This window comes from Boleophthalmus pectinirostris, unplaced genomic scaffold, assembly GCF_026225935.1.
Source record: "Boleophthalmus pectinirostris isolate CB_2022bp ecotype Guang Dong unplaced genomic scaffold, ASM2622593v1 HiC_scaffold_7, whole genome shotgun sequence".
Classification (NCBI taxonomy): Eukaryota; Metazoa; Chordata; class Actinopteri; order Gobiiformes; family Gobiidae; genus Boleophthalmus; species Boleophthalmus pectinirostris.
In genome coordinates, this window is record NW_026571473.1 from 19524145 (window position 1) to 19550735 (window position 26591).

The following is a 26591-nucleotide window of genomic DNA, read 5'->3' on the forward strand; positions in this document are numbered from 1 at the left end:
ACTTATTAGTGCCAACAGCACAACATTGTTTTCTATGACACTTGGTAGAAATGGACAAATGCATGATTCTCACACAGACCAAAAGTAAGTGTGAAGACTGTCTATACAGCCTTAAAAGTTATAGTCTTGGAGGACAAGTTTACTTCCAGGCAGATTAACGGGAGAGTGCACACAAAACTGACAATGGGGCAGTGCATCTTATTTCTGTATTGAACATTGGCATTTGCAGTTGAATATTGGCTAATGAAAATAATGTGCTGATCAGCATTCACATGGATTCACACTTGTCATATTGAACTGTCTGAATTATAAAGAAAACATTAAATAAACCATGACAGACAAAAAAAGTTGTGTTTCTGCAAAAGTCAGTTCATAAGAATGCATGGTTATTGTTTACTGATTTTAGTGAATGCAGTGTCTAAAGTTCAAATGTATATTTGCAGTTAAAAATAATCACCAATGAACTTTGACTCCTACTCCTGGACTGACACTTATACAGCCTATATACAGACCAGGAACCAGTGTTCAAGTTGAGTTACAGACTGTGTAAAATGTAGAAAAGAGACTTTAGTAAAGTAGTTCACCAATAACAACATAATACCCATAAGGCTAAAAGCAGCGAAAACATGAAATTGAATTACAGCAGAGGAAATACTGCTTTTCTGCACCTGCACTTATTCATTTCTATTCACATTCACCTCATATTAAATTAGTATAACGTGTATTAAAATTTTAATTCCATTTCCACAACAATCTGAAATTTTATGAAGTAAAGAGCCTGCAGAGAATCTATCAGAGACTGTTCACTTGCAGAGACAAACAGCTTGTGCAGGAAACTATTAAAACGTCTGAACACTGAATCTTCTTTTGTGACTACTCTATGGGCTGTATATATTTTTTGTTTTGTTTTATATCATTTCACAGAGCATGAAAATGGGATGGAGAAGAGGCTTTAATTAGTTCAAACTATTAGACATGGAAACTTGCAAATATCTAGGATTGCAACAACTAATTCAATGCATTGATCATTAAAATAAATAAATGACATGATTGGTGTTGATGTGAGCTGTTGTATCTCTGCCCATATTCTAACAGCACATCTATAAACACTGTGCACTGTAATCATACTACAGATACATACTATAGATGTGCCCGTCACTGTCACTGAAACACAACCTGAGGACAAACAGAAAGCACTGAGGCGGAGACTGCACTGCTGACCTCTGCTGACTGAAGAATCTGTCAGAAGAAACCACATCTGCTGATGTCAACGGCAATGCAGATGCAAAACAAAATTAAAGCTGCACTATGTAACTTTTCTGGCATAGGGTCCGCGAGCAAGTGTAGATGTCCAGCAGAAAAGTTAAATGGCGCCCATTTACAAAAAGCCTGTCAAATGTAGCGTTTCCCATCAATACAAGAGACTGTATTGGGCCCACATAGTTTAAAGTTCTCCCCCAGAGTTTAGACACAACCTGGATTATACTGGCACTGCTCATTGTATTATGATAAACTTATAAAAGAGTACACTGGTCAAAAATGACTGGTGAAAGATTAAATACAGGCAGAAAGTGAAATTTATATTTCTATTATTCAAATAAAATTATTTGTGCCACCATAAGCTTAAAAAAATCTATGAGAAATTCTGTAAATGGTAGCCATTCATTTACCTGTGCTGTTTAACCTTCATCTGACTTGGCAAGTGTTTTTAATAAAAAAGGAGAATACGTTACAGTTTCAGTGTTTCTTGTATTTGTTAAAAATAAACTTTACTGAAACACAAGGCAAAAATCATGGGATGTCCCTCCTACACCCACACAAGCAGACAAGGGCATCCTGGTCACTATGGGTGTCACTTACTGTGGAGAGGGGTTTCCGAGTTGTTGCCTTACAGGCTAAACCATCAGCACCTGATAGACACTAAACCTACTAAAGAGGCCACAGGTGGACATACAGGGCAGAGACAGTCATGATGATTGAGACAGGAAGAAGGACGAGGCTAAGAATAGACCTTCCTGGCTTGGAAAGTGACACAGATGAAGAGAAACGAGGAGCAATGCCGTGCACCTTGGCTGCTATGTGCTAGCCAGAATCAAAGGCAATGTAAGCACCGGCTCGTAAGAACTCGTAGTGGGTGGGTGAAAGAGGGGGCAGATGGAGAATGACTGATGGGAGAATAAAGCAGTGAGGGGGATTGCTAGTACATGTATAACCTACATTGGCCTGTATTAAGCTGGCAGGGATGTGATGCTGCAAGACCATAACCAGACCAACCTACATTCACACCAGGGGGCTGGCACGAGAACCAAATGGATGCAGTGATGTGGTGGAGATCACAGCTGCTAAAAGCCATATGGCATGTTTCCACACAGCCAGAGCTGGCAACTTATTCAGTCTCACTTGATGTAAGAAAATAACAATGTCAACATTACAGCTGCAGGCCAAACTTAAACTGCTTATGATTTTATATAGAACAGTAATAGCATAATTGCAGTAGTGGTCTTGCTCCAGAGGCAGCAAGTCAAATGAGCAACCTTTAGAGCTTGGCAATGTCCAAGTGGGAAAGAGCCTGCAGTGTGCTGACCATGGTCATAGAGATGTGGACCGGACCAGCTGTAGGCAGGGCAGCAGTAGTCCTTCTACCAGAGCGGTCTGGGGTCACTAGGGCTGGGACTGGATCAACAGCTGTGTCCAGCTGCGCTACATGGACACAGGGAGCTTTGTTTTCATATGAGAGGCAGTTTTAAGGGGAAATCGACTGTGTACACATAGTTTCATTTCCACAAAGATTAACCGTCTTTAGCCTTGGGAGAGCACGAGCCCCTGGCCCTCTTCTATTTAGTGTTTCCAAGAGCAAAGGGCCTAGACCAGCAGCAGTCTGGAGGAGCAGCGGGACTGGCTGGCACCGCCAACCAGGATGTGTGGAAAATTTGAAAAAGCCAATCCTGTTCAGGGGTAAGCGAAAAGAACACATCAAGCAAGGAAAACTAAACCTCATGAGTTGAACACACTATACTGAACAAGCAAACAGCCATACAAAAGAAGCAGCTGGAACAAGCATGTCAATAGAAATCGTACCAAATATCGATAGATGTAAAGCCCGTGTGCAGGAAGGAAAGCGCCCGGCTAATCACGGTGGACTCAGGAAACAACAACAAAAGAGACGAGTAAAGAGAAAAAGAAACCACGAGAGACGCGGCGCGTGTCTTTAAAGCGTAAATGACACCTCCGGGAGTCCATTAACAAGGCTACACGTCTGTACTTACTGTGTCGAACCGGTTCCGCTCGGTCCACAGGAGGATAGCCGCCGCTCTTCCGGCTCTGAGTCGGGCGGGATGTGCTCTGCGCTGCGCTATGGAGACCGGAGCAGGAGCCTCGAGCTCTGCGCGTAAACTGGAGCTTGCGTCATTTCACCAGGATGGCACCAATGCGCGCAGCAATGCAGCCATCTTACTGAGGACTGCCCTGCCGACTCACCAATCAGTGGTCTGAACCATGGTCTGAACCCAGAGAATTTTGCTCGTAGAAGGGTAGTTTATCTTTGCCTTACAAATTTTTCACACAAAATTAAACAAAACAAGATGGTTCTAAAGTCAAGATTATGTTCAGCTATTTGATTAATTAACCAACTGAATGTCATAAAACCAACGTGTTTTTAAATTTTTATATCTGTGCCATATTCTATTGAAATAAAAACTACAAGAAATGTGAAATTAGCTATTACGTTTGCTTGAACACCAAATTTTCCAGGCCAACCGTCCTTATGTATTTTATGTCTAAAAGTAACTGAACATTTTTGTTTGGTTTTCTTTTTTATTGCTTACAGCAATTTTCCCCCTCCCATTAAAAATAATCAGCATGACAGACAAATCAACAGATCATATAGCGCCCTCACATGGCAGCCTCGGTATGTGCAGCTCATGAAAGTGCAGTGCGGGAACAGTTCGTGGTTTGGTTTATCGGTTGCGGGATAATCATTCCTGTTCGATGGAACCTGAGCAAAGCAGTACTATATTAAAATGTTTTAATTTTAGATCTATATTACAGCAACAGGTTCTTCATATCTCTTCATTACTTCTGTATTTATCCATAAAGTAATTAGTTGAGAATGCAACAGTTTCACAGTTATGATCACATTTAAATAAAATCAAATGGAGAGACTTATTTAGTAAAACAAGTTAGAACAAGCATTCAAAAAGCAAAGAGTTAAAATATCAATTGCACTGTGAGACACATGGGAAGTGGCAAGTCACATACAGTACAGTCTGGGTCCAATATATGTGACTGATGGAAAAAAAAAAAAAAAACTATTTATGAGGTTTATGAGGTAAGAAGCCTGTGAATCACCATGAACCAGGCAACCAACTCCCTTGTGGTCCAGAAATACAATATGTGGGCTGCCTTGGCACATAATGCCATCTACAGTGTAAAATGCATAACGCAGCTTTTAACATAGACAACTATGTTAAAAATTACCCTTGTTTTCAGTGACTAGTTAGTTAAGGCTGGTCACGCGGATATTTGCCCCTCTCTGCTCCCACCACAGTCTCAGGGCTCAACATGTCACATGTGACATCAGAGTTCATCCCTCTCCATCTGCTGGAATGCTTCCAAGTCCTCCTGCCAGTCAGCAAGCAGCGACTCCACAGAGCGCCTGTTTTCTGTCCGGTCCTTGGCCTCCTCTTTTGGCTCAGAATCTACCTCCTCTTTTGCCTCAGCTGAATGAGACTCTTTAGGAGTCAAGTCTTCAGAAAGGTCAACATCCTGGGCAGGGCTGGTTCCTTCATTTGCCCCATCAACTTCCTCCGGTGACGTCACAACTTGAGGAGCAGGTTCAGCTCGCTCTGTCGTGGTTAAGTCTGATAGGCCCAGAGGCTCAAAGGAGGTTGCAGTTGTTGCATCAGTTACACAGTCCTCTTGTGTTTCTTGTGTATCCACACCTGAAAAGGAGACAAGTTAGACTGTATACACAGACACACATGCATACTCCTCCTCAGTCAGTCCTCTGCAACTCTATGTTAGCGATTTTCATCCAGAAATAGCACAGTTTTTATAGATTGGTTGTTGACCATAACACAGCAGAATGTGGATGGTGAGTCATGTTGCTCAGATGAAAACGTCTTACAGAAATGGATAATGAAATACTAAAATCAACTCATTTCGATTGAGGACAATTATTATTGTTACGTAAATAAATACATTGATTCCAGTTAAATTAAAATAACTTACTGTCTTCAATCAAGCTGCCAGGAAGGGGTTTACCTTTAAATATAGTTGCTGTTGATCCAAAGTTTAAAGGATTGTTTAAAAAGAGAGAAACACAACAGAAAGAAAAAGACAAGCCATGATTACAGTGAGCACAAGGGGCTTGAGTCAAAAGCAGAAAGACAGATATAGTAATGCTGCAGTAGCTACAGAGACAAATTTCTACTTTTAATTTAGATTTTCTAAATTCAGAATCATTTGCCCTCAGCCAGCCTCGAGCATTATTAAAAAATCAAATACTGTTATTGATCAGACCAAAGTCATACCTCTGTCCCGAGCTTTGTCACTCAGAAGCACCTCCACCTCTCGGTACTCCTTCAGTGCCTCCAACAGTATGTTGCCCTCTTTGTGGAAGAGGAACAGAAGAGGTAAAGTGATGTCATCAGTGCTGCGTCCATCTCCAGCCATTTGGAAGAGGGGAGCCGTGTCACTGCTACTGCCTTCGTTGTCATCTGTGTAAGGAGAAACAATGGCATTTTCAATCACACACTTTTTAAGGAAATGATAGCATGACTTAATTGTATTTTTGGTTGTGACTAATACATTGCGAATTATATGTATGGGTTGGATAATAATGTGTACAGCTTTATGCTCAATGGTAAAATCCTCACCAATTACAATACCCCCGATGGCACCAGCCTTCTGAATATGCCGGGCTTTCTCTGCAAACATGCACTGGCCCCTCTGGAGCAGTGCAATGTGGCCCTGGATATACTCAGCATTGGTAATCTCACTGCAGCCACTGTACGGTTCAGCTACAGTCACAAAACCTCTTACCTGAACGGGACACCAAATGAGCAGAATGATTAACACAAAGAATGCACGTTTCTATAATAGGTAAAATATGAAACTGAAATGGAATAATTCAAAACTGGACAACTTTAAATTTACCCCAGTGACACTCTTGGACAGGTCTGTGCCAAATTGTGCAGGGCCTGCTGTCAGCACTACCCTGCCAAAGAACGGATGTGAGACAATCTGAATGGCTCTGGGGGGAAGCTGTTCTTTCTGCTGCTGACTGGACAACTCCATCATCTCCTGCATAAACCGTACTCCGTCCTCTGCTGCCACTGCACTCACAGCCTGGACATGAAACAAAAAACATTTTTATTGATACAAATATAACCTTCTTCCATGTGTTCTGTAAAGACTAATATCTATTTTGGCCATTACTTACTTGTGTAGCATGTTGAACCAACTGTACTCGTCCATCCTTCAGGTGGATAAGACTGACGCCCATTCTTCTGAGTAGCTCCAGATGTTCAGGGTTATTTGCCATAAAATCCTGAGCTCTCAGCGGAGGACGGCCTATACCAGGCTCTCTGCATAGTGAAAACAAATTATTTAGAAACAGTCACAGGAAAAAATTATTATTGTTAACAATTATTATCATTTTGGATTCACAAACCTGTATGGAGCAGGCCGAGGGCAGCTCTTGTCCACTACACTGCGGATAGGTTCTCTGATATTTCGAGGGAAAGCAGGATCAGGAAACAGTAGCCGGGTGTTGGGACAAGTCCAGTCAAAGTTGGAGTCATCCAATTCTTCTTCAGACTAAAATCAATAATAATATAACTCATATTTTTTATATTTCTCAGCCTATATCAAATGCACTTGTCCTTACTGTTATATTCAGAGTTATGGATGAAGATTGGCGAGCAGTGGAAAGGGACAAAGGAAGAAAGTGAGCCTCTGTAGTAAAAATGTAGTCCTCCACATCGAACGGTACATCTTCCGCATCAGCAAAAAGCAGGAACAGATATTTAAACATTTCAGCAAGGAAGAATGAGTCCATTCTGGAGAAAAGTTGGATAAAGGTTTATTAAAAAATGAACTGCAATGGGTTGAGCACATCCCATCAAGATGTTATTCCATAAAATGATTTTTTCTGACCTGTCCTCATGACTACCGGTGCGTACGTCCTTCATCGCAGCAAATCCACAGGGTACACGAGCATATCTATTTAGGTTGTCCAGAATGGTGCGACCTGCCTCCAAGTAATACGGGTCTCCTGTGGCCTGCAAAAAATGATAAATGATAAGACTGCTATCCAAAAATAGGGTCTGGCAGATACATCACACATTCACAGTTTTTATTATATTCAACCAATCAAATTTTGGATGTTTGATAAATTATGTTAATGTTTAAACAATAACCAAACAATACACATGTAGGCGAAATATTTTAGATTTTAAATCCATAGCATATGCTCAAAAATTCCAAAAAGATCAGGGGAGAAGTAAACACTTACTTGTCCCCACGCCCCATACCATTACAACAATTATCATCCTCCTGAAGTAATTTTGAATGTTTAGCTATTCTGTTGCTCTATTTTTGTGCAACAATCTGATTAATGGAAAACATGCATGTTTTTAAATTTAAAAAAGAAAAAACAATGCCTGGGCCATACCAGTATTCCGTTACATTAACCCATCTATTATGACAAGGTTCCCAGATAAATTACCTTGTACAGGAAATAAGTGCTCTCTGCAAACTCTGGCCTCAAGGGATGCTGTGCCCAGTGTACCCTAAAATCAGTTGTGAAGGCCTGGTGATAGACAAACATTAATAAGATTCATTTGTGTGTTTATTACTTGTTACTGCATACAAACTTTTCATCTAGGGGTTGAGATTTTTTATTTTTTTTTACCTCTGGCAAAAAGTTGTGTTTTTTGGTAACTTGATACAACATCTCATGTGTCTCAATAGCGGGACGTATATCTCCCTTTAGCACCTGAAGAATAGAATAGTTATAAACGTTACATAAAGAGAAATTATTAATAAATATCCATATTTTAGAGAGTAATTAATGTTCATAATTTAAAAAGATTTCAAATAAACCTGAAGACCAGGGAAGAAGGCAAGCAAAGAGTCCATCCATGTCCGAGCAGGGAGCAGAGGCTTGTGGATGTGGACATCAAGCAGCAGTGGAGGCTGACTAATGTACTTCATTATGGATGCATAGTGCTAAATGAAATTGGAAAGGGAAAAAGTAGTCATGCCAAATGTAATACAATTATATGGCCAAAGCAAAAGATCAGCAGTATTAGGTCTGAATCATTGTGTAATCCAGTTCAGGATACACTGTGTGTTTGTGTGAGCTCTCACTATATTGAAGCGTTGAAGGAACTGGTCATCTCCCAGTAAGATGTAAGCCTTAAGCAGGTATTCATAGTATGAGTCAATTCCAGCTCCTACTCCACTGTCTGCGAACACACAGTAAACATCTCAACATAAACAGGTTCAAGCCAATCGATTTTATGGATAGGGGCCTGGCTGTTTTTTTTTTTTAACTCTACTAAGCCTTGTATTAATATTTTTTTACTGGACCCACCTCTACGGACCCACTCCCCTGAGTGGATGTTGATTGTAGTTCCAACAAGATTGCTGTTTCTCTGCCTCTTTTCCCATAGAAAGTCTAAGGCTTTCCGTGCATGAGCCTATGTATGGGACAAGTAGATTGAAGAGAAAATTTTACAGAAACAAGAAACAAGGTGTGGGAGTTTCAGTGGCCTAATAGTTTAGATATAAAGTGAAAGATATCATAGAACAGAGGTTACTAAGAAAGAAAGAATATTTTGCCTTCAGCTTTGAAACATAATATTGAAACATGACACAATGCGTCTTCCGTTTAATATTTGCCACAAAAGAGTTTTCATCTCACATATCTGAAAAACTCTATCTGTACGAAAGATATATTTATTATAAGGTTTCCAAAGCCACTGTGAAGGAAATAGTTATCAGCGTGTTTTGTTACCTCAAACACTGGATCTCCAGTAAAACGACTTAAGGCGGCAAACTCCAAAATCATGGTACCAGCACATGCAGTACAGGTGTCCGTTTCTGTGCCTGTTCTTGTCTCAGGGCCTCTAACGCCATACTTTAGGTTCACCTGCAAAAAAGCTAATTAATTCTGCTTTGAATCCTTTCAAAATGGATACAATACTATTGGTTATGTTTGAAGCTGGATTCAGTAGTATTGAGTGGATGTCTCACTCTAGGATACGGCAGGCCACTGCTGGTGTTGAAGGCTGGCAGTAATCTGAGGCCGACGTCTTTGGCCATGTGCAAAAGCTCATCCTGATACCACTGCATGAGCTGTCCTTCCTCTTTCAGCATCACAGCCATGGAGTGCCCTCCCAGAAGACCACTTCACAAAACATAAATACATGACACCAATTACAAGCCTGCATTACTGAAAAAAAAACATTGCTCAAATACAGTATTTATTTATCTGTTATTATATCTTTATATTATTATCATTAAAGCTTACCCAAGAACACGAATGTTAGTTTCAAATACTGAAACCACAATGTCATTGTCCAGCCTCACATCAGACAAGACTCTTTTAACTGCAGCCTCAAACTCTGTTGTTTTGTTTAAAAGCTAAAAATGAAAAATCTCATCAGATCAATTAGCTAAATAACAAAAACACAATTGATTAAGGGTAGAGCACATTAAGCTGCAAAACTTTCAATAAAAAAGAATGTTGTAACTCACCACTAAAGTATCCAGGGTATCAATAAGTGTCAGAGAGAACCTAGTAAAGAGAGTATAGTGTATTTTTTATATTTCTGGCACTATTTAATATTACTCATATTAAAGCATGCTTTGGATTTATTTTTTTCTGAAATTCTGATTTTGAATTCAGAATTAAGTGAATTCACGCACTTGCCCAAAGCATCATCCACGTCACCTCGGCTGGGCTCAAGACCTCGCACTCTGCCTCTGCATGTTAAAGGCATCAGTTCATCTGCCGGATATGCATGGTCCTGAGGAAGTGTAAATAAGATATCACTTATCAAAAACACAAAACAGGGTTATGTCACAGGACAAGTCAAGAGAAGATCTGTGTAAATGCTTACCATATAATTTTGATATGCATGGTCAAACATCTCCACCACTTGGTCCCTTTTATAAAGAAAATAAACAGGTTTTGTATACAGGTATGTATTAACTGCTTTGAGATGGTTTGATACTTACTTTAATTTGCGTTTCTCCTCTCTTGTTATTGCCTCCCCATGAATACACAATGCCCCAAGAAACATTGGTATCAACAGTACGAATAGCATTATGAATGGAAGGCTTAACTTCAGCTCGATGCAAAATATTTTCAGCCAGTCTTCCTTGGTCCTAGAAACCCCGACATTACAATTCAACTACTCTAACCAGACCCCAACTTGGTCAGTGAAGAAAACAACAATTTTCTGTTCCTCCGTCAATGTGCAATAGCCAGTCCATCAGGTTCTACAAAAACTATTCTTCGCCGTTATGAAAGAACCTATGCTGTGCTATGCATACATGTCACACCTGTTTACATTTCCATCTTGTCACCCGGATCTGCAACAAATTAGGCTGAGACACGTTGACGTTTTGGCAAATTAAGTATCAGACTGGAAAAATAAAATAAAAACCCTGTGATACGCGACAAATTCCAAGAATCTATTTTTAAGCGTTTATGGATCTTACAATCACACAATGAATCCAGCTATCTAACAGCTACATTCTCCTCCCAACAGCCACCAGCAGCGAGTAAAGGTCCAAACAGAGGCTAAGTTAATTATTTCCACAAGAGCAGAGTTTCTGTCAGCTGTCGGCCAAGCAGGAGGCAGAAACTTGACAGTAGCAAAAAGGCTGATAAGCCAGTTAGCCAGATGTGCTAACTCTTAAAGCTACCGAAGGCCAAAGAGGCTCGAATAACAAAAGAAGCTGTCAAAAAACGTTCATTTTAGAAAGCGGTGTAGGCTGGTAGTTTGCTTAATTTCTCGATTTGAAATGAGGATAATTCAGTCGATCACACAGCGGCATTTCAAGCATCTCTGGCTAGCCTGTCCAGAAAAACCGGATGCTACTTTGGGTCAATACGTCAACAACATCCGTTTCCTGAAGTAAGTCTTGATAAAAATAGTAAAAAATAATTTAAAAAAACACGCACACACACACACACACACTCACAAACACACAAAAAATCATATATATGTATTTAATTAAGAAATATGAATAAATATTTATTTGCTCATCCAGCCCATTTCAGCCCCACAAATAGAAAGAATATATTTCTTCGTTTCACCCAACAAATTTGTAAACACGGGTCTGACGTTTTTACTTAGTCTTCTCTAATTAATATATATATATATATATATATATATATATATATATATATATATATATATATATATATATATATATATATATATATATATATATATATATATATATATATATATATATATTATATTTTTTTATTTTTTTTTTTTTTTTTTTTTTTTTTTTTTTTTTTTTCAGTCAGTTGAATGTTTGAATGATTTTTTCCCCCGTCCGTCTCGCCTTTAACCTTTGGACCACATTTCCCAAGAAGCCTTGCGTCGTCACTTGATTTTTGGCACTGTTCACATGACAAACCTTTTGCATGTGAGCTTATAACGTCAACAACAAGTTCGGAGTTGTTCCAAAGACTCTGGCTTCATCTTATTCCTCATTCTTCCAAGCAAAGAGAGAAAGGTACGCGGTTTTATGAGCAGTTTGGTATAGATTTTGGCTGTTTGTTGGTTGCGCACTGTACGGTGGTTAAGTATGACATTTGGTTGTTTTTGTTCTTGTCTTGTTTATATTTTTATGTTTTTGTCCCACTACAATATACAGCGCGAGAAATGGCTCCTGCTGCGGATGCGAAAATGTCAGGAATTGTTGCAGCCACATTTACTCCATTAACGTCAGAAGGGTATGTATCTGAAACCAGTTCTCTAGACAGTGCGTTGCTGACCTGTTTGCTTGTCTTAAAATCGCACAAACTCAGGTTTTAAGTTCTTCAGTGAGTATTATTAAACGTGTAAATATAATCCTTCTCCCAACAGTGAAATCAATCTGTCTGTGATTGAACCCTACATTGACTACTTGATCAACAAGCAAAATGTAAAAAGTATATTTGGTGAGTATAATGTAGTTGGTGATTGAATTGGTTATAATTGATGCTTTTCAGAAAAAAACGAAGTGTGTTTTAACATTTTTCAACAATTTCAAATTTCATAATTTCAAAACAAATTATTCAGCACTTCCACATCAGCATTTTTGTGTCTCAACCTTTGTCTGAGTCATCATAAATTTGACACTGCTTTCATAATGAACAAACAAGTTCAAATTATAAACTATTAATAGGTTTAAATGCATAAACTCACCCTCCTAAACTATTACTCTTCTCTAGTAAACAACTATTTCTTTCTTGATTTGATCTTTTTCTGATACTGAAGTCCTTATTAATGAAGGCTGTCCTTTCTGTGCTAAATAATGCTGACTTTGCATTTTAAAGATGTTCCTAACTCTTTACAGTGAATGGTACAACTGGCGAGAGCGTGTCTTTAAGTGTGGCTGAAAGGAAGGCACTGGCTGAGGACTGGTGCCGTAAAGCCAAAGGAAAGTATGTAATCAATAATTCTGTATTATATTGATTTAAAAAATCCATCATTTGATTTTATTTTTTTTTTCCTCTGTATTTGTACAGAATGGATAACGTGTTTGTGCATGTTGGTTGCATGAGCCTCAAAGATTCTCAGGATTTAGTAAGTTGTTGGTGAATGATTTATTTCAAATTCATCTTTAAATGCTCCCAAAACAAGTTTTCTGCTGTCAATTATTTGTAATTTTTTTTATAAATATATTTTGTTTTTTATTGATTTGATTATACACTATATTATGTAACAATTGATATAGTAGACTATGTTTTGTTATCTATACTGCTAGAAAAAGTCATCATTTTGATGATCAACCCTATGAGCTATTTGCATATGATATTATTTAGAAACCTTGGAAAATTTGTAATAATTACATATGTCATTTGTGTTTCTAATTCCATGCGAATAGCGTTCATATGTTAGTTTACGTTTTGGTCTGTAAACATTTTCTCTAGGCCTGCCATGCGGCTCAAATCGGGGCAGATGGGATAGCTGTCATTTCCCCATCCTTCTTCAAACCTGGCACTGCAGGTTGATCCCCTGTTTGCTAGTGCTCTTCTTTTGCCTTTTTTGTTTAATGCATTATACTTTATACTGACAAAACATCACAAGCAATTGTTCTCTGCATTTCAGATGACATAAAAGCATTTCTGCGAGAGGTGGCTTCAGCAGCTCCTAACTTACCCTTCTATTACTATCATATGCCAGCCATAACTGGCGTGAATGGTATTTGTCTACATTTGCCAACTCTGCATAGATGTGCTGAAGAATAATATACTGTCATATATCTACCATTAATATATAATGGTTGATGCTCCCAACAGTGCCTGTACGAGATGTGCTGAATGACATTGAGGATCTTATTCCATCCTTCAGAGGAGTAAAGTTTAGTGGGTATGACCTTTTGGATTTTGGTCAGTGTGTGAGCAACAGTCAACCAAACTGGTCTGTGGTCTATGGCGTAGATGAGGTCAGCATCTTTTAAAATTTATGTTAATGTTATGTTTTATTGTTTTTATATTTTGATTACCATCACTACAAACATAATGAATTAAAAGATCCAACATAATTTGCATTTTAGCAATTACTTGCTGGTCTCGTGATGGGTGCAAATGGTGCAGTAGGCAGGTTAGTGTTAATAAATGTACTGATAAGATTCCTTATCCTAAACTGAATGCTTTCCTTCTTTTTCTCATAGCACTTACAACTATATGGGAAGTTATGCGAACAAGCTGATAACTGCTTTTGAAAATGGTGACCAACTGCAAGCTCGGGCAATACAAGTATTATCATTATTATTATTTGTAATCAGATTGACTCATATTTTTAATAATCCAATATTGCTATTTATACTTTCTTTTTAGTTCAAGTTGCAAGAACTTCTAAGTTTTGCCATGAAAAACAGTAGGTGATGTTTGTGGGTTACTGAGGGTTCGTTTTCTATGTGTGGTTAAAATATTTGCACTCTTGCAGGATTTGACTTAGGAGTGAACAAGCAGCTGATGTCTGAGGTGTCTGGCTTGAGCCTTGGTCCCCCTCGACTTCCTCTGGTTCAGTGTCCACAAGAATATGCCAAGTCCATCTTGCAGAAATATCACAGTCTCTTTCAAGACTCTAGGTCAATGTGAAGATGAATGTGAGCCATACAAATATTGTGGTGCACGGGTAGACACTGAAATTAGGCTTAATGTACTTTGAACTCACATTAATGATTTTTGTGTTCGTATTCCTTGTCCTCGCAAATTCTGTACTTCATTTCAGGATGCAACTGCAACTACATTCCAGCTAGAAATGTGTTTTGTGTTTGTTTTAATTAACAGTATTAATTTGTTATTTCATACCAAAAAAAAAAAAAAAAAGGTGTTTTGCCAAGTCTTTATTTTAACCCATATTACTAAGATATATTAGAGTTGTAAATGACGCCATATTTAACTGCTTTTAGGAAACGTGTTTTTCCCATGATACTCTTATATTTTGCTTATGACTATACTGTAACATTTAAACAATTTATCTTTGTCGTTATGTTCATTAAATACTTTAAGACAACATTGTGCAAGGTTATTTGTTTTAAAGTTGGTTAAGGTCTGTTTGAGCAATTTTTAAAACGTTTTCTCTTAAACTTCTGAAAATAACCTGTGTACGCCGATGATCGGACTACTCCCTCTTTAGGGTTACCATAGCAACGCCACACAAACGCGCTACTGCGTTAACTCCAAACACATTTAACCTTAATCTACATTAACTTACGCAAACTATCAACTGTATCCAGAATGTCAAAAGGCAAGGTAATGTATCTTATATTCAAATTAATACACTGAAGTTAGTGAGTTAAGATAAACTGCTGTGTGTAATGTATGGATAGGGGTGTGCATTTCCATGGAGGATGTGTAACTACGTAGCTTTGACCTCTTTGCTAGCTGCTGCAGTCTTGTTGTCTTGTATTATGTTAGTGTTATGTTTTATTTTTTAATAATATAATTTAGGTTTAGGTTGTTATTGTGGTGTTACCCAGAGGTTGATTTAGTTTAGTTGAAAACTGTTTTGTGTGAACTATCTCCTGATGAGAGTTTAATACGATTGTCCGATCTTCTATGTACTGCGATTTCGATTCAGTGATCCGCGTTGATTTCAAATCAGGATTTTCATAGCATTTTTTTTTTCCAGATAAAGAATCTCCTGCATATCATAACAACAAAGTTTGAACGTGTTAATCGAATGCGTTTCATTACTGAGAACACATTACAACAATTATAGTTTTTGTGATTTGATAACTGTGACAATATTTTTTATTTTTTTATTTTGATTATTGTGCAGTCCTCCTAACATAGCCTTTCTCATTTGGACCTTTGTCTGCTTAGGTATCTGGAAACAAAGGCTCATATGACTGTGACAAAAAGGAGCAGTGAGTGTTGATGTGTAATATTGTGTGGGGTAAATTACTGCTTAGCCAAGTAATATGTACTATTTTTCATTCTGAATCTAGAGAAAGACGAATACCTGTGTACTACAAATGTGGCCTGATGAACGACACCATACAGGACGTCTTGAGGCAGAGACCAGGATGGGTAGAAGTCAAAGAGTAAGTGGTGTAATAAAATTCTAAAATAAAATACTATTAATTTTATTCATCTTAATGGTGAGCTTTAACAACTAGTGATGGAGAGTGGGATTTTAACTGGTGCGATGTGGGCTGGCTAAGAGAAAACTTTGATCATTCTTACATGGAGAAGCATGTAAGAATAAACCATTTCCGCAACTATTATGAGGTGAGAGGTTTTCAGTGATAAAAACCTAATCATCAGCCTTTACAAATGATAAGGTTTTGTTTCACAGCTGACTCGCAAAAACCTCATGGTGAAAAATCTTAAGAGGTATCGAAAAGGCACTGAAAAAGAGGAAGGCCCCGTGGAGGCATCCAAATGTGATTTTTTTCCATGTACTTTCACACTTCCCAGTGAATATCATCTTTTTGTAGAGGAGTTTAAAAGAAGCCCTGGCAGCACCTGGATCATGAAACCAGTAAGTAAACAAGCTAACATTTTCATAACGACTTGCACTAATAGATTGACAATATGAAGAAGGACTTCTTCTTTCAGGTTGCAAAGTCTCAAGGGAAAGGTATTTTTTTGTTTAAGAAATTAAAAGACGTCACAGACTGGAAGAAGGTAAAGCTGAAATTCCTAGTCACAAAACCATTCTATATTTTATGTTTCTTATGTTTTTAACTGAATCTGAATAGGATGGCAATCGCTCAGAGGATGCAGCTCAAGTTGAGAGCTATGTTGCACAGCGCTATATAGAGAACCCATATCTTATAAATGGTGAGTTCAAATGTAATATAATTGTAAAGGTCAAGTTAGCTCTTATATACATTAACACGCGGTTTATGGCATTTAATTGTAAGGTTGCGCTTTTATTTTGATAACTTCCGGTGTGAACGGAAGTGAAGGAAAAAACGTTATAAAGAAACGACGCACAGTAAACACGGCAACGTTAATAGTGAAAATCAAAACAACGGAGAAAAGTTATATAAAACAAAGTAAAGATAGCTACATTCGACAGGGGAACAAGCTCTTACGTTGGTTCTATGACACGGCAAGGAAAGATTAAAAGTCATTTAACCATCAGTTCTGGCCTTCTCGGTTCGACTGGATGCTACAATAATGATTATATTTATTTTTTACTTTGGAATCATTGCTTTTTGTTTTTGACCAGGAAGAAAATTTGACCTGAGGGTGTATGTACTGGTCACCTCAGTATGTACCACTTTTTTATACTTAAGCTGTAATACTGATCTACAGAGTGTACTTAGAAACAGAGGCTTGTTCTGGTTTTGTTTTCCAGTACATTCCCTTGAAGGCCTGGCTCTACAGGGATGGCTTTGCACGCTTCGCAAATACTCGTTTCTCTCTGAGCAGCATTGATGATAAATGTATCCTGGGTTAAAGATTCCGTATTTATAATGATTATGTTTTTTACCTTTTTACCAAAGCACATGTCCTACAGAGATGTTTTATGGGAGTTCAGTAGATGATATCAACAAAAAAAAATATCAGGAAATTCATTTATTTCAAGTTTGTCAGTTCTCCTTTATAAAAACATTCTAGATATGCACCTGACCAATGTAGCTGTTCAAAAAACTGCTCCTGACTATGACCCTGAGAAGGTGAGTAACTGACTAATGGCTTGATTTCATTTTCTGTAAATTACATTTATTGCTTGTTGTTTATGCAGTATCTGTGTTTTTAACTTTGTACCTTCAGCTTTAAGTATAATTTATCTTTCTATTCAGGGATGCAAGTGGCAAGTACAGCAGCTTCGCAGATATCTGACAGCCAAACATGGCAGAGAGAAGATTGAGACCCTTTTCAAAGACATAGATAACATCTTTGTCCGCAGCTTACAGAGTGTGCAGAAAGTTATCAATAATGATAAACATTGTTTTGAGCTTTATGGATACGACATTCTTCTGGATGAGAACCTCAAGCCGTCAGTATCACAGCTCTTCATTTTAAATCTTGTATGGGTCATGTTGATTACTAAATTCTGTTTTTCTGTCTTTGACTTTTTTAAGGTGGTTAATCGAAGTGAACGCTTCTCCATCTCTCACAGCCAGCAGCAAAGAGGATTATGAGATGAAGTGTCATCTTCTGGAAGATACATTAAATGTTGTTGATATGGAAGGAAGGTAAGTAGTTTTAATGAAACCTGTTAATTAAACTGCTGAAAAAAGGTGAGGAATATTCTCTTAATTTTGCCCTCAAGACGTCAAGAGTATTTAGCAGCACTAACATCTTTGTTTGTCAACAAGCTGAGAAAGTCTAAAAGTGCATAATACTTGGTACATACATGCCACATATTCAGTTTACATTATACATAATGCTTGTTTTAAAAGCACCCTGCCCAACAATCACATAGTATGCAATATCAGCATTGTTTTTGCATATTATGTTTTAATTAGGTTTAAAATCATTAATGATTTATTTGATGGTTTGATCATGCAACATGTAATGGAGAATGGCCACACCCACTGCTGTGCCTTGTCCTGGAATGAAAACTATTATATTGTTATAGTAGAACACATTGCTCCCACTCTTTCTATTCCTTTCTACTCAAAGCATCCACTTTAATCCAGTCTGATTATGTTTTTAAAATGAACATATTTAAAACATTTTTAAAAGTTATTGTTCATTTGTGTGGCCATATTTTTTTTTTTTCTCAGGCTCAGTGGCAAAGAAAAGAGAGTGGGGGGGTATGATCTTATGTGGAATGATGGGCCTGTCTACAGAGAGGACCTCAACCTAGAAACCTACGGCAGTACATTCTTTACGGCCAATACACATTTGGGTAAAGCTGTAAGACACATTTTTATATTTTAAGTGTGTCACTGTTTGAGAATAAATTGGCCTATGTATGTTTTTTTCCAGGATGTATAAATGACAGGGAGAATCACCTTCGTAGACAACGGTTTCAAAGACAAATTCAGACCCAAAAAAGGATATAATATTAATTTTAGGCTTCATGATGCTGCCTCTTCAGATTTTTTTTCTTTGTATGAATAAACAAGCATTGTCTTCAATCATGTCTATATGGGTACTCCCTTAATCACAGACACAAATGAAAATTTAAAATTCATAATGTAAACAATTTTTGACTTCTGACATTATTCTTTACAGCTATTTAATTGTTATATTCTATGAAGATAAGACCTAGTTGACATTCTAACTTAATCACAGTCTCCATATAAAAGTTTCATCACTTCCATTTTGTATTTTACTCATGTATAACAACACAGCAATGACAACTCATCAACAGATCAAACACATGGAACTTTAGATTAGGGACTACAGTTCTTGAGGGGAAAGGTTTACAAGTTACACACAGAACGATAGCGCTTCCGGCCAGCTCAGCGCGTCAGCCGTAAGCCTGCGGTGTTGTCAGTTTACAGGCTGTCAGGCAAAGGTAGCAGATACCTTTGGGCTTTAGTGGGTCTGTTAGGAGAACAGAACCGAACCTTGAGACAACATGGTGCTGCTGACGATGATAGCCCGGTTGGCCGACGGGCTCCCACTGGCCGCTTCAATGCAGGAGGACGAGCAGGTATAATGTTCACTGCTTTTTGCTTATGTGGCCCCTGTATGCTGTGTACTGTTGATCAAAGCTGGGTGACTACTCCAGAAAAATTTACTTTCTTTCACTTCCATGCCATTTCCAAATCTTGTCAGTTCAAACCACGTAAATATTGTTTCATTATCTGGACCTATTGCATAACTGAACATAAATAAACCCAGGTGCTGTTATACTTTTAGGCGGTCAGGAGGCAGTAGGCCAACCTGGTTTAGAGCAGCCTTTATTTACCTTAAGGACCTCACTCGTCATCTAGTACTCAATATTAAGTTTAATATAATACAAAGTTTGTTGTTTACATGAAGACTTTGATGCAGTAATTGTTTATATGAAATAAATATTAGGTTTCGTAGTTGCTACTTTAGCATTCTTTACAACAACTGTTAGACCAGAAGGTGGATTCAGTTATATAGCTTGGGCTAATATTATAGATTTGTTGCTTTTCCTGTCTCATAGTAGGAAGAAAAACGAAAAGAAAAAGGCACACATTGTCTGTCATAGTTCAATATAAAACAAAATAATAAAACTCCCAGCAGCCTCTAGTGGTGATGAAATTACATGATCTGGTATGGTTATACTTGCATGTTCTGTTATGGTCTAATATTTTTCTCTACTCTCTTATTTGCTTTCATAAAGGGGAGTGAAAAGGTTTGTGGTGTCTCTGCTCTAATTAATGAATCTGTGATGCTAGATTGCAGTTCAAATTTTATTACATCAGTCAGAAAATGTACATTTTCCAATGTAGCATCACAGACTGTCTGCCTGCACTGTAGTTGATTTCAAGGCCATACAGTGGAAATGCAGTTGTTCTGTCCAGGTATTTTTATGTATTTGTAATGTATTGAGTTTTTGTTACAGTCATTTTCAGCCCCAAATACAAACACTTGTTTAATTAAATTTAAATCTAACAGCAGGTGTTTTTGTGTTTTATTTAGTTGGGTCGGGACATCCAGCAATACCAGAGTCAGGCCAAGCAGCTCTTCAGGAAACTCAATGAACAGAGTCCAACACGCTGCACACTGGAGGCTGGCTCAGTCACTTTCCAGTAAGTTTTCATATTTGTTAAAATGGCAAAAACTATAATATATAAATTATTACAACAATTGTATTTATTTATTTTTATAGTTATTGTATAGAGAAAGGTGTGTGTTACCTGGTGTTATGTGAGGCCAGTTTCCCTAAGAAGCTAGCTTTTGCTTACCTTGAAGACCTGCAGGCAGAATTTCATGAGCAACACGGAAAAAGGGTTCACTCAGTGTCCAGACCTTATGCCTTTATTGAATTTGGTAAGCAAATTAATATTTCATTCCTGTTACAGCTTATAATGCACTTTTTCTGTCTTATAATATGTGTTATAATAAAACATGAAATGACAAAGATAACCTAAAATGTAACTAAAATTGAATGCAATTATGCGAAACTTCAGATTGCCATTCCATTGTGTATACCCTCTTATATTTTCTTAGACTCGTACATCCAGAAAACCAAAAAGTCTTACATCGACAGCCGAGCACGAAGAAATCTGGGAAGCATCAACACAGAACTCCAGGATGTTCAGAGAATTATGGTTGCTAACATAGAGGAGGTTTTACAGCGAGGAGAGGCCCTCTCTGGTGTGTACATTTTTTCCCTTCACATTAGAGAACACTGATCCAGCATTTTCTGTTCCAGTATCACTACCAGTATCTGCTGACAGTCTTTATAATATCAACCAATATTTTTTTTCCTTCAAACTCAAAATAACAAAACACATTTTGAACCATTCTGTGATATGCCACTGCTGTGTGTTCCTCAAATAACCATAGAGCAGCACTATACAGAAAATAAAACTCATAATGAGACCAATAACAGCCTGTGAAGGACATTTACAGGCCTAATCTTGAACCAATATGAATATGGTGGAGTAGAAACCAGTATTGTTGCCTTCATTATTCAGATTAGCATAATAGCCATTATTTAACCCTATGTAAATGTTGTGGACTGTATTATCTATTGGTGTTTTTTTGTTTTTTCTTGCAGCTCTGGACTCCAAGGCCATTAACTTGTCATCCTTGTCAAAGAAGTACAGAAGTGATGCCAAGTATCTAAACACCCGCTCTACTTACGCCAAGCTTGCTGCTGGTGGTGTCTTTTTCATCATGCTCATTGTGTATGTGCGCTTCTGGTGGCTCTGAGAGAGAAACTCAAGAAGAGGAAAAGGAGTATCAAAGCAAACTGAGCTACACAGAATCAGTAGACACTAAAAAGCCACCACTTACAAACTAAAACAAGGATCCCTGCGCTAAATAAGACTTTACCAACATCCAGTCAGTTTGTTTTTGACTGTCAACAAATGTGTGCTTTCAACACAAATGAAGTTTTATTATTACAGGTAGAACATAAAATCAGAATCTTAACAAAATGCAAAGCAAAGATGAATGAAGTTTCGTGTGGATTCCTCCTAATCTGTGTAATCTGTGGTGGAAATGGAAGTGTACAAACCTTTCTTGTTTATAAGTCTGCAAAGTTCAACAGCAGTCTTGTCAGAAGACTTCATGACTGATATGTCTAAAGGCTGGTTCATGCATACAATTAAATATGTGTGCTGATATAACTCACATAGCAGAAATGACCATTAGAATGACTCAATAATTTAAAATATATATACTGATTTTGTCATGCTCAAAAATGTTAAAGGCAACTAATTTAAGATTTTTTGATTGTTTTTATGTGTTCTCTGATCCAGATTCAGTTTTCCTATACTGTTAATTAATCCTTTATTGGTCACATTATTCTGTCGTTAGGCAGTCCTTCAATTAAATTTGTAGAAAAGGCAGGTATTGAAAATAACAAATACCCAATTCTGTTTACTTATATTGTAAGCTGTATAAATGTGTGAGTGCAATTTAAAGACTGTAAAAAGCAAAGGATGTGTAAAGGACACATTTTGTTCTTTCTCTTTTCAAATAATAAAGTAATTTGCTTCAAACTTCGCCAAATCCTTGGAATTGATTGATACTTCTATTTTTAACCACCAGAGGGAGCCCTGCATCTAAAATTGCACCGTTCCCTTTGTAGCGTGACACTCAAAAAATGATCTGGGTCCTGCTCATATGTGTGTATGTGTTGTGAGAGTGTTTAAAAGTCTAGGTATAGCAGGAAATGACAGTAAACAAAAATGAGAAGCTGCAGAGTTGCGTGCCAACTGCAAACCACCAGACAAAGTTCACCTTTTAACCTTCTGAAGTAGGTCTACAGAAAACATATTTGGTTTTACTAGGCTACTTTACACTTACATAAGATTATCCGGGGTAAAAGGGTCATTGTCTCAAATTAATTGACCATTTGGGAAAAAATATATATGTATAGAAAATGAAAACTGAAAGATTTGTGCTGACAAAATATTATTTGCTTTATTAAGTTGTAATTGGAGCGTATCATTTTATATTTTATTAACTTTTTGCAGTACCTCTTCTATTATTTTTTGTGTGGGGATAACTTGGACAGACAGTAGGGTTACATTAGTAAGTATTTTAATTTGACATAGCCTATAAATGAGCTAAACTATTTTAAATCACCAACACTTTTTTCATAAGAGTTTTCATCCACACGTTTTCCCTATTTTCCCATCACTGTTTACATGTTCAGAGTTTTTAAACATGGAAAAAACTGTAACAATCATTTTCCATGCTTGTATATAGCCTCCATTGATAAAAAGGGAAGAGAAACTTGAGACTCCATGTAGACTTCAGTCAAAAGTGTAATTGTCACAGTAATTTAAGGCTCTCTCTCCTTCCTGCACCGTTTCCATGGCAGCGGCAGTGTGTGACCGTCATGTGAAAACGAAGCTGATTGGATTAAAATACTTTGTGTGATCAGGAGTTAGAAATACAGCACACATCGTAAACACACATGCTTAGCCCTATATCAACACAACTCATGCCCAGACAGGTAAAAGCGGATATAACATCTTGCATTTATCGAGTTTCAAGGACAAAATCTGTGGTATGTGTGTCTCACCAAAAATGTCTTAACCTTGATTAAGTTTCCTGTTGAGACACAGCCGTAACCACAAGACCATCTTAAAGGAACAGGAAAAAGAGACACGACCTTCACCGTGACTTTAAACCTCAGACTCTCAATGTCACTTTAGTCTCACGTGAGGTTTCTGCCATCGTCTCACACCGTCACGAGGAGACAGTCAAAGGAAGCCATTGTTGAGCTGAAGTTTACAAGATCATTGATTCTTCTCAGCTTCTCCTGGTAACAGAAGATGTCTCGTTAAAGGGTCGTGTCTGCTCAAAAAAGAAATACACCATTTTAAATAAGCCTATCTAACCACTGAATACATTCTGCTACACTCATCAGACATTGGCAACAAATAAACCTTGGTCAAAAATGTATTAAAAACTCCAAGGTCTGGATCCAAGTATTTCCTCAACTTACACAATTTTCCAAGTCTCCCTTCGTCTGAGTGCAGGCTGTAAGTCTTCCTCAAGTAAAGTACATTATTGCAGAGCTTGAAAATAGTATTTATTTCCTTAAAATACAATTATTAAAACCCAAATAAATTATATAGCCTAACTGTTCCCAATACTGTTTCTATCCATTTTACTTGTATCAAAGTCAAGGAGTGATACCAGTATGATGTTCTACCCATCAGTACAACCACAAGCAAAGGTCTTGTCCAATCAGAGCAGAGGGAAGCTGCGCTCACCCACAGCAGCTGTACTGCAGAGGAGCAGGCCATAAAATACAGAGGACCAAAAAGAGGAAGTCTGTGGGACCTGTCAGGTTATTGCCCTGCACCATACACACACCATCCTGGGAACTGGGCGCTTATCTGTGGGAGTGGGGGGGTAGGGGTCAGGATGGACTATCCGCACAATAAGGACAGTCTTATCACCACTTGTTTTAAGGGACAATAAAACTTGAACTTCTCTGTTTGACTGTTTACGCATCATACCCACGTGTGTTCCTCTGAGATGCCAACAAGTGGGTATGGAGACGGGAGGAGCAATACAAGAAGACAGAAAACAAAACAAAGCAAAGAACAGTACACAAATAACTAAAATTGTTAAAGTTAGTAGAGTTAGAGTTATTTTATTTTGAACAGTATACAAGTATAACACAGTGTAAAGTATATAACACATTTGAAAGAATGTGTAACTTAAACATAGGGATAAGCAATATATATTTTAAATGAACTGAATATTTCTTTTGTAATATCTGTAATTATATCTCTCCTGGATTTTTTGGAATTTTAGAGAAAAAAAAACAACTGATAACCTGATAAACAAAATCTAATTTAAAATGTAATATTGTAATAACGCTAACTATTACTTGTTACTTACTTGTTACAACCAGTTTTTCTATCATGACACTCAAAACAATTCTTGAAGATTGTACCAGTGTTGATGGCATGAGTCAGGTTCCCATGCATCTCTCTTCAAATAGATAACATAGCAGATTTATTAGCTGCTCTATGTCTGACACACACAATGCACGACTGTGACTGTGAGAAAGAGAGGCGCTGAGGTGTGAATTCCAGCCATGCTTGTCTTTTAGCAGCTTGTGAATTTATGATACAATTAACCCGGCGAGATGTATAGAGCACACTCACTTTACAGACAGGGAACTTTCAGAGACAAATATAAGGTGCTCCTGGCTAATGTTTCTAATTTAAGCATGAGGAAAATTACAAAACATAATTTTATGTTTATTTATTATTATTGACATCATTATCATACAACACTTATATACTTAATTCACTTTCCTACAATGTTTAATATAAAAAAAAATTCTCTAGTATGAGACCAGCTCTGAAATCAAACTTGAAAAATGAAATACAGTTAATGTGACATGAACAGGTTCATTTTTTGATATATAAATAAATTTGAAATTACTTATTTATATGATATGTGATCTGTAAATTCACAATCATGAAACATATTTCATTGGCGTGTTGTAGTATGTAGTGTATTCTGATCAAGGTTACAAACAAATAGATATAGCATTTTCAGTTAAATGTCATTTGAATGTTTTCTAATTTGAAGTCTTTTTCACATAAAAAGTTATATTCATTTAAATACATTATAAATAAATAGTATATATAATTAACAACAAAAATTGTACAGGTCAATAAAATTATCAGGGCTTCAACTGGACCAGTAGATGTCCAATTTTGACTTCACCAGTACATTTGAGGATTTTCCCACATATCGTAGTCTGTTCTGTGCCATCTGTGTGATAAACATGACCCTTGACTCTGACCCAAGTGCCCCTGGGACCTGACAGAATTGGAATGATAGACGTCCTAACTGTGCATGTCAGTACTGTGGCGTGTTTATGTTTTGGCATCTGTCAGTGTGCATGTGTGCTTCTATGTGCATGTGAATCTGTATGTGATAATGTATGAGAGAGAGAGATGGAGAGTTTGTAGGGAATGGATCTGACCTCTGTGAAACCCTGTGAAAAGGCAAACGTCCCCGGTGCCATATTGTGTAGATTTGCTATGGTGGATTACTTTAGGGTCAAGATGTTAACTTCAGGTCCTCTACCATTACTCCCAGCACCCACCACATAAACACAGAGCAGCAGTTTAAGACGCTACCAACCGTGTTTCTCAAGGTCAAATTTCAATGTTGAGTACTAGAGGTGGTAGTCTGTACTAAAGTAAATATACTTTGTTCTGTTCTTTTGTTGATATAATTTATCTGCAATCAAATAATGATTTATACCATTCGTGACAATACAAAATACATGAGAGGTAGGTTAAGATAATGTCATATAGTCTGCAGTGATTTATTGTAGTATGACCAGTGACCAGTTAAAGTACAAAAGGTTGCTAGGCAGTATATTTCATTGACAACTGACATTAGCACAGCCTTTAACATCAATATACTGGGCTATTACAGGATAATAGTATCGATACCTTTACCCTTTACTAAAAAGTAGCTACCTTCAGTAACAAAAAAAAAAGCTTTGGCTTTCATTGTCTTTCACCAGTGCATTTTATTTTGTTACTAAAAAGTAGCTACCTTCAGTAACAAAAAAAAAAAAAGCTTTGGCTTTCATTGTCTTTCACCAGTGCATTTTATTTAAACCAGATCTTTGGGAAATAACAATAAGTGCACGGGCCTTTTGAATGTTCGAGTGCGTGTCAGGGGCATGTTTGTGTGTGAGTAGGTGTGCACTGTAAACCGTGCACTCTGATGCTTTGGGCTGGGCTGTTCTTTTCCCACAGGGCAGTATAAATAGCCTGGCAGCGTG

At 37.5% G+C, this 26591-nt stretch overlaps 5 protein-coding genes across 6 annotated transcripts in view; 3 read left to right on the forward strand and 2 right to left on the reverse strand.

The window, feature by feature from the left end:
* The window catches only part of zgc:92140 (uncharacterized protein LOC447854 homolog), a 28516-nt gene extending 24771 nt beyond the window's left edge, over window positions 1-3745 (reverse strand). Inside the window, exon 1 of the mRNA XM_020940111.2 lies at window positions 3267-3745. The gene's annotated coding sequence lies outside the window, so the exon portion shown is untranslated. The remainder of the gene's footprint in view (window positions 1-3266) is intronic.
* Window positions 3746-4136: 391 nt separating this feature from the next.
* Window positions 4137-11131, reverse strand: edem3 (ER degradation enhancer, mannosidase alpha-like 3). Of its 2 annotated transcripts, XM_020940013.2 has the most exons (21): window positions 10249-11131; window positions 10131-10176; window positions 9937-10037; window positions 9766-9805; window positions 9539-9651; window positions 9262-9415; window positions 9023-9157; window positions 8600-8705; window positions 8374-8471; window positions 8107-8232; window positions 7916-7999; window positions 7730-7813; window positions 7159-7283; window positions 6890-7061; window positions 6674-6819; window positions 6443-6587; window positions 6157-6348; window positions 5877-6042; window positions 5532-5717; window positions 5230-5277; window positions 4137-4940 (listed from the first exon to the last, which is right to left on the reverse strand). In XM_020940013.2, exons 1-21 carry the CDS (start codon window positions 10335-10337, stop codon window positions 4576-4578), a joined length of 2721 nt encoding a protein of 906 aa, XP_020795672.1. In that variant the 5' UTR covers window positions 10338-11131; the 3' UTR covers window positions 4137-4575. The 2 variants fall into 2 exon arrangements, with proteins under 2 accessions (XP_020795672.1, XP_020795673.1); XM_020940014.2 differs by lacking the exon at window positions 5230-5277 and having other exon boundaries at window positions 10249-11130.
* A 474-nt stretch (window positions 11132-11605) lies between these two features.
* Window positions 11606-14759, forward strand: npl (N-acetylneuraminate pyruvate lyase (dihydrodipicolinate synthase)). Its single transcript, XM_020940015.2, has 12 exons — window positions 11606-11766; window positions 11908-11986; window positions 12120-12193; window positions 12592-12679; window positions 12764-12821; window positions 13169-13244; window positions 13347-13439; window positions 13538-13683; window positions 13795-13841; window positions 13912-13996; window positions 14078-14117; window positions 14187-14759. Exons 2-12 carry the CDS (start codon window positions 11916-11918, stop codon window positions 14339-14341), a joined length of 933 nt encoding a protein of 310 aa, XP_020795674.1. The 5' UTR covers window positions 11606-11766; window positions 11908-11915; the 3' UTR covers window positions 14342-14759.
* A 224-nt stretch (window positions 14760-14983) lies between these two features.
* On the forward strand, window positions 14984-18792 carry ttll9 (tubulin tyrosine ligase-like family, member 9). Its single transcript, XM_055164795.1, has 14 exons — window positions 14984-14998; window positions 15572-15615; window positions 15697-15792; window positions 15868-15979; window positions 16047-16232; window positions 16310-16378; window positions 16453-16534; window positions 16929-16969; window positions 17058-17145; window positions 17321-17379; window positions 17506-17702; window positions 17788-17901; window positions 18436-18560; window positions 18641-18792. Exons 1-14 carry the CDS (start codon window positions 14984-14986, stop codon window positions 18715-18717), a joined length of 1305 nt encoding a protein of 434 aa, XP_055020770.1. The 3' UTR covers window positions 18718-18792.
* Window positions 18793-19090: 298 nt separating this feature from the next.
* Window positions 19091-22308, forward strand: sec22bb (SEC22 homolog B, vesicle trafficking protein b). Its single transcript, XM_020940106.2, has 5 exons — window positions 19091-19313; window positions 20276-20385; window positions 20466-20626; window positions 20807-20953; window positions 21360-22308. Exons 1-5 carry the CDS (start codon window positions 19239-19241, stop codon window positions 21512-21514), a joined length of 648 nt encoding a protein of 215 aa, XP_020795765.1. The 5' UTR covers window positions 19091-19238; the 3' UTR covers window positions 21515-22308.
* The last annotated feature ends 4283 nt before the right edge of the window (window positions 22309-26591 follow it).

What these genes read in the sequence shown, in the direction of transcription:
- npl (XM_020940015.2), top strand. Translation starts at nt 11,916, where the DNA reads ATGGCTCCTGCTGCGGATGCGAAAATGTCAGGAATTGTTGCAGCCACA. An exon ending in TGGTCTATGGCGTAGATGAG is followed by an intron (nt 13,684 to 13,794) that starts GTCAGCATCTTT and finishes TTTGCATTTTAG; the next exon opens with CAATTACTTGCTGGTCTCGT. An exon ending in TGCAAGCTCGGGCAATACAA is followed by an intron (nt 13,997 to 14,077) that starts GTATTATCATTA and finishes CTTTCTTTTTAG; the next exon opens with TTCAAGTTGCAAGAACTTCT.
- sec22bb (XM_020940106.2), top strand. Translation starts at nt 19,239, where the DNA reads ATGGTGCTGCTGACGATGATAGCCCGGTTGGCCGACGGGCTCCCACTG. An exon ending in GCTGGCTCAGTCACTTTCCA is followed by an intron (nt 20,386 to 20,465) that starts GTAAGTTTTCAT and finishes TTATTTTTATAG; the next exon opens with TTATTGTATAGAGAAAGGTG. An exon ending in GCGAGGAGAGGCCCTCTCTG is followed by an intron (nt 20,954 to 21,359) that starts GTGTGTACATTT and finishes TTTTTCTTGCAG; the next exon opens with CTCTGGACTCCAAGGCCATT.
- ttll9 (XM_055164795.1), top strand. An exon ending in GAACCCATATCTTATAAATG is followed by an intron (nt 16,535 to 16,928) that starts GTGAGTTCAAAT and finishes GTTTTTGACCAG; the next exon opens with GAAGAAAATTTGACCTGAGG. An exon ending in CTGGATGAGAACCTCAAGCC is followed by an intron (nt 17,703 to 17,787) that starts GTCAGTATCACA and finishes GACTTTTTTAAG; the next exon opens with GTGGTTAATCGAAGTGAACG.
- edem3 (XM_020940013.2), bottom strand. Translation starts at nt 10,337, where the DNA reads ATGCTATTCGTACTGTTGATACCAATGTTTCTTGGGGCATTGTGTATT. An exon ending in CCTCGGCCTGCTCCATACAG is followed by an intron (nt 6,588 to 6,673) that starts GTTTGTGAATCC and finishes TTCACTATGCAG; the next exon opens with AGAGCCTGGTATAGGCCGTC. An exon ending in TGGTTCAACATGCTACACAA is followed by an intron (nt 6,349 to 6,442) that starts GTAAGTAATGGC and finishes TTTCATGTCCAG; the next exon opens with GCTGTGAGTGCAGTGGCAGC.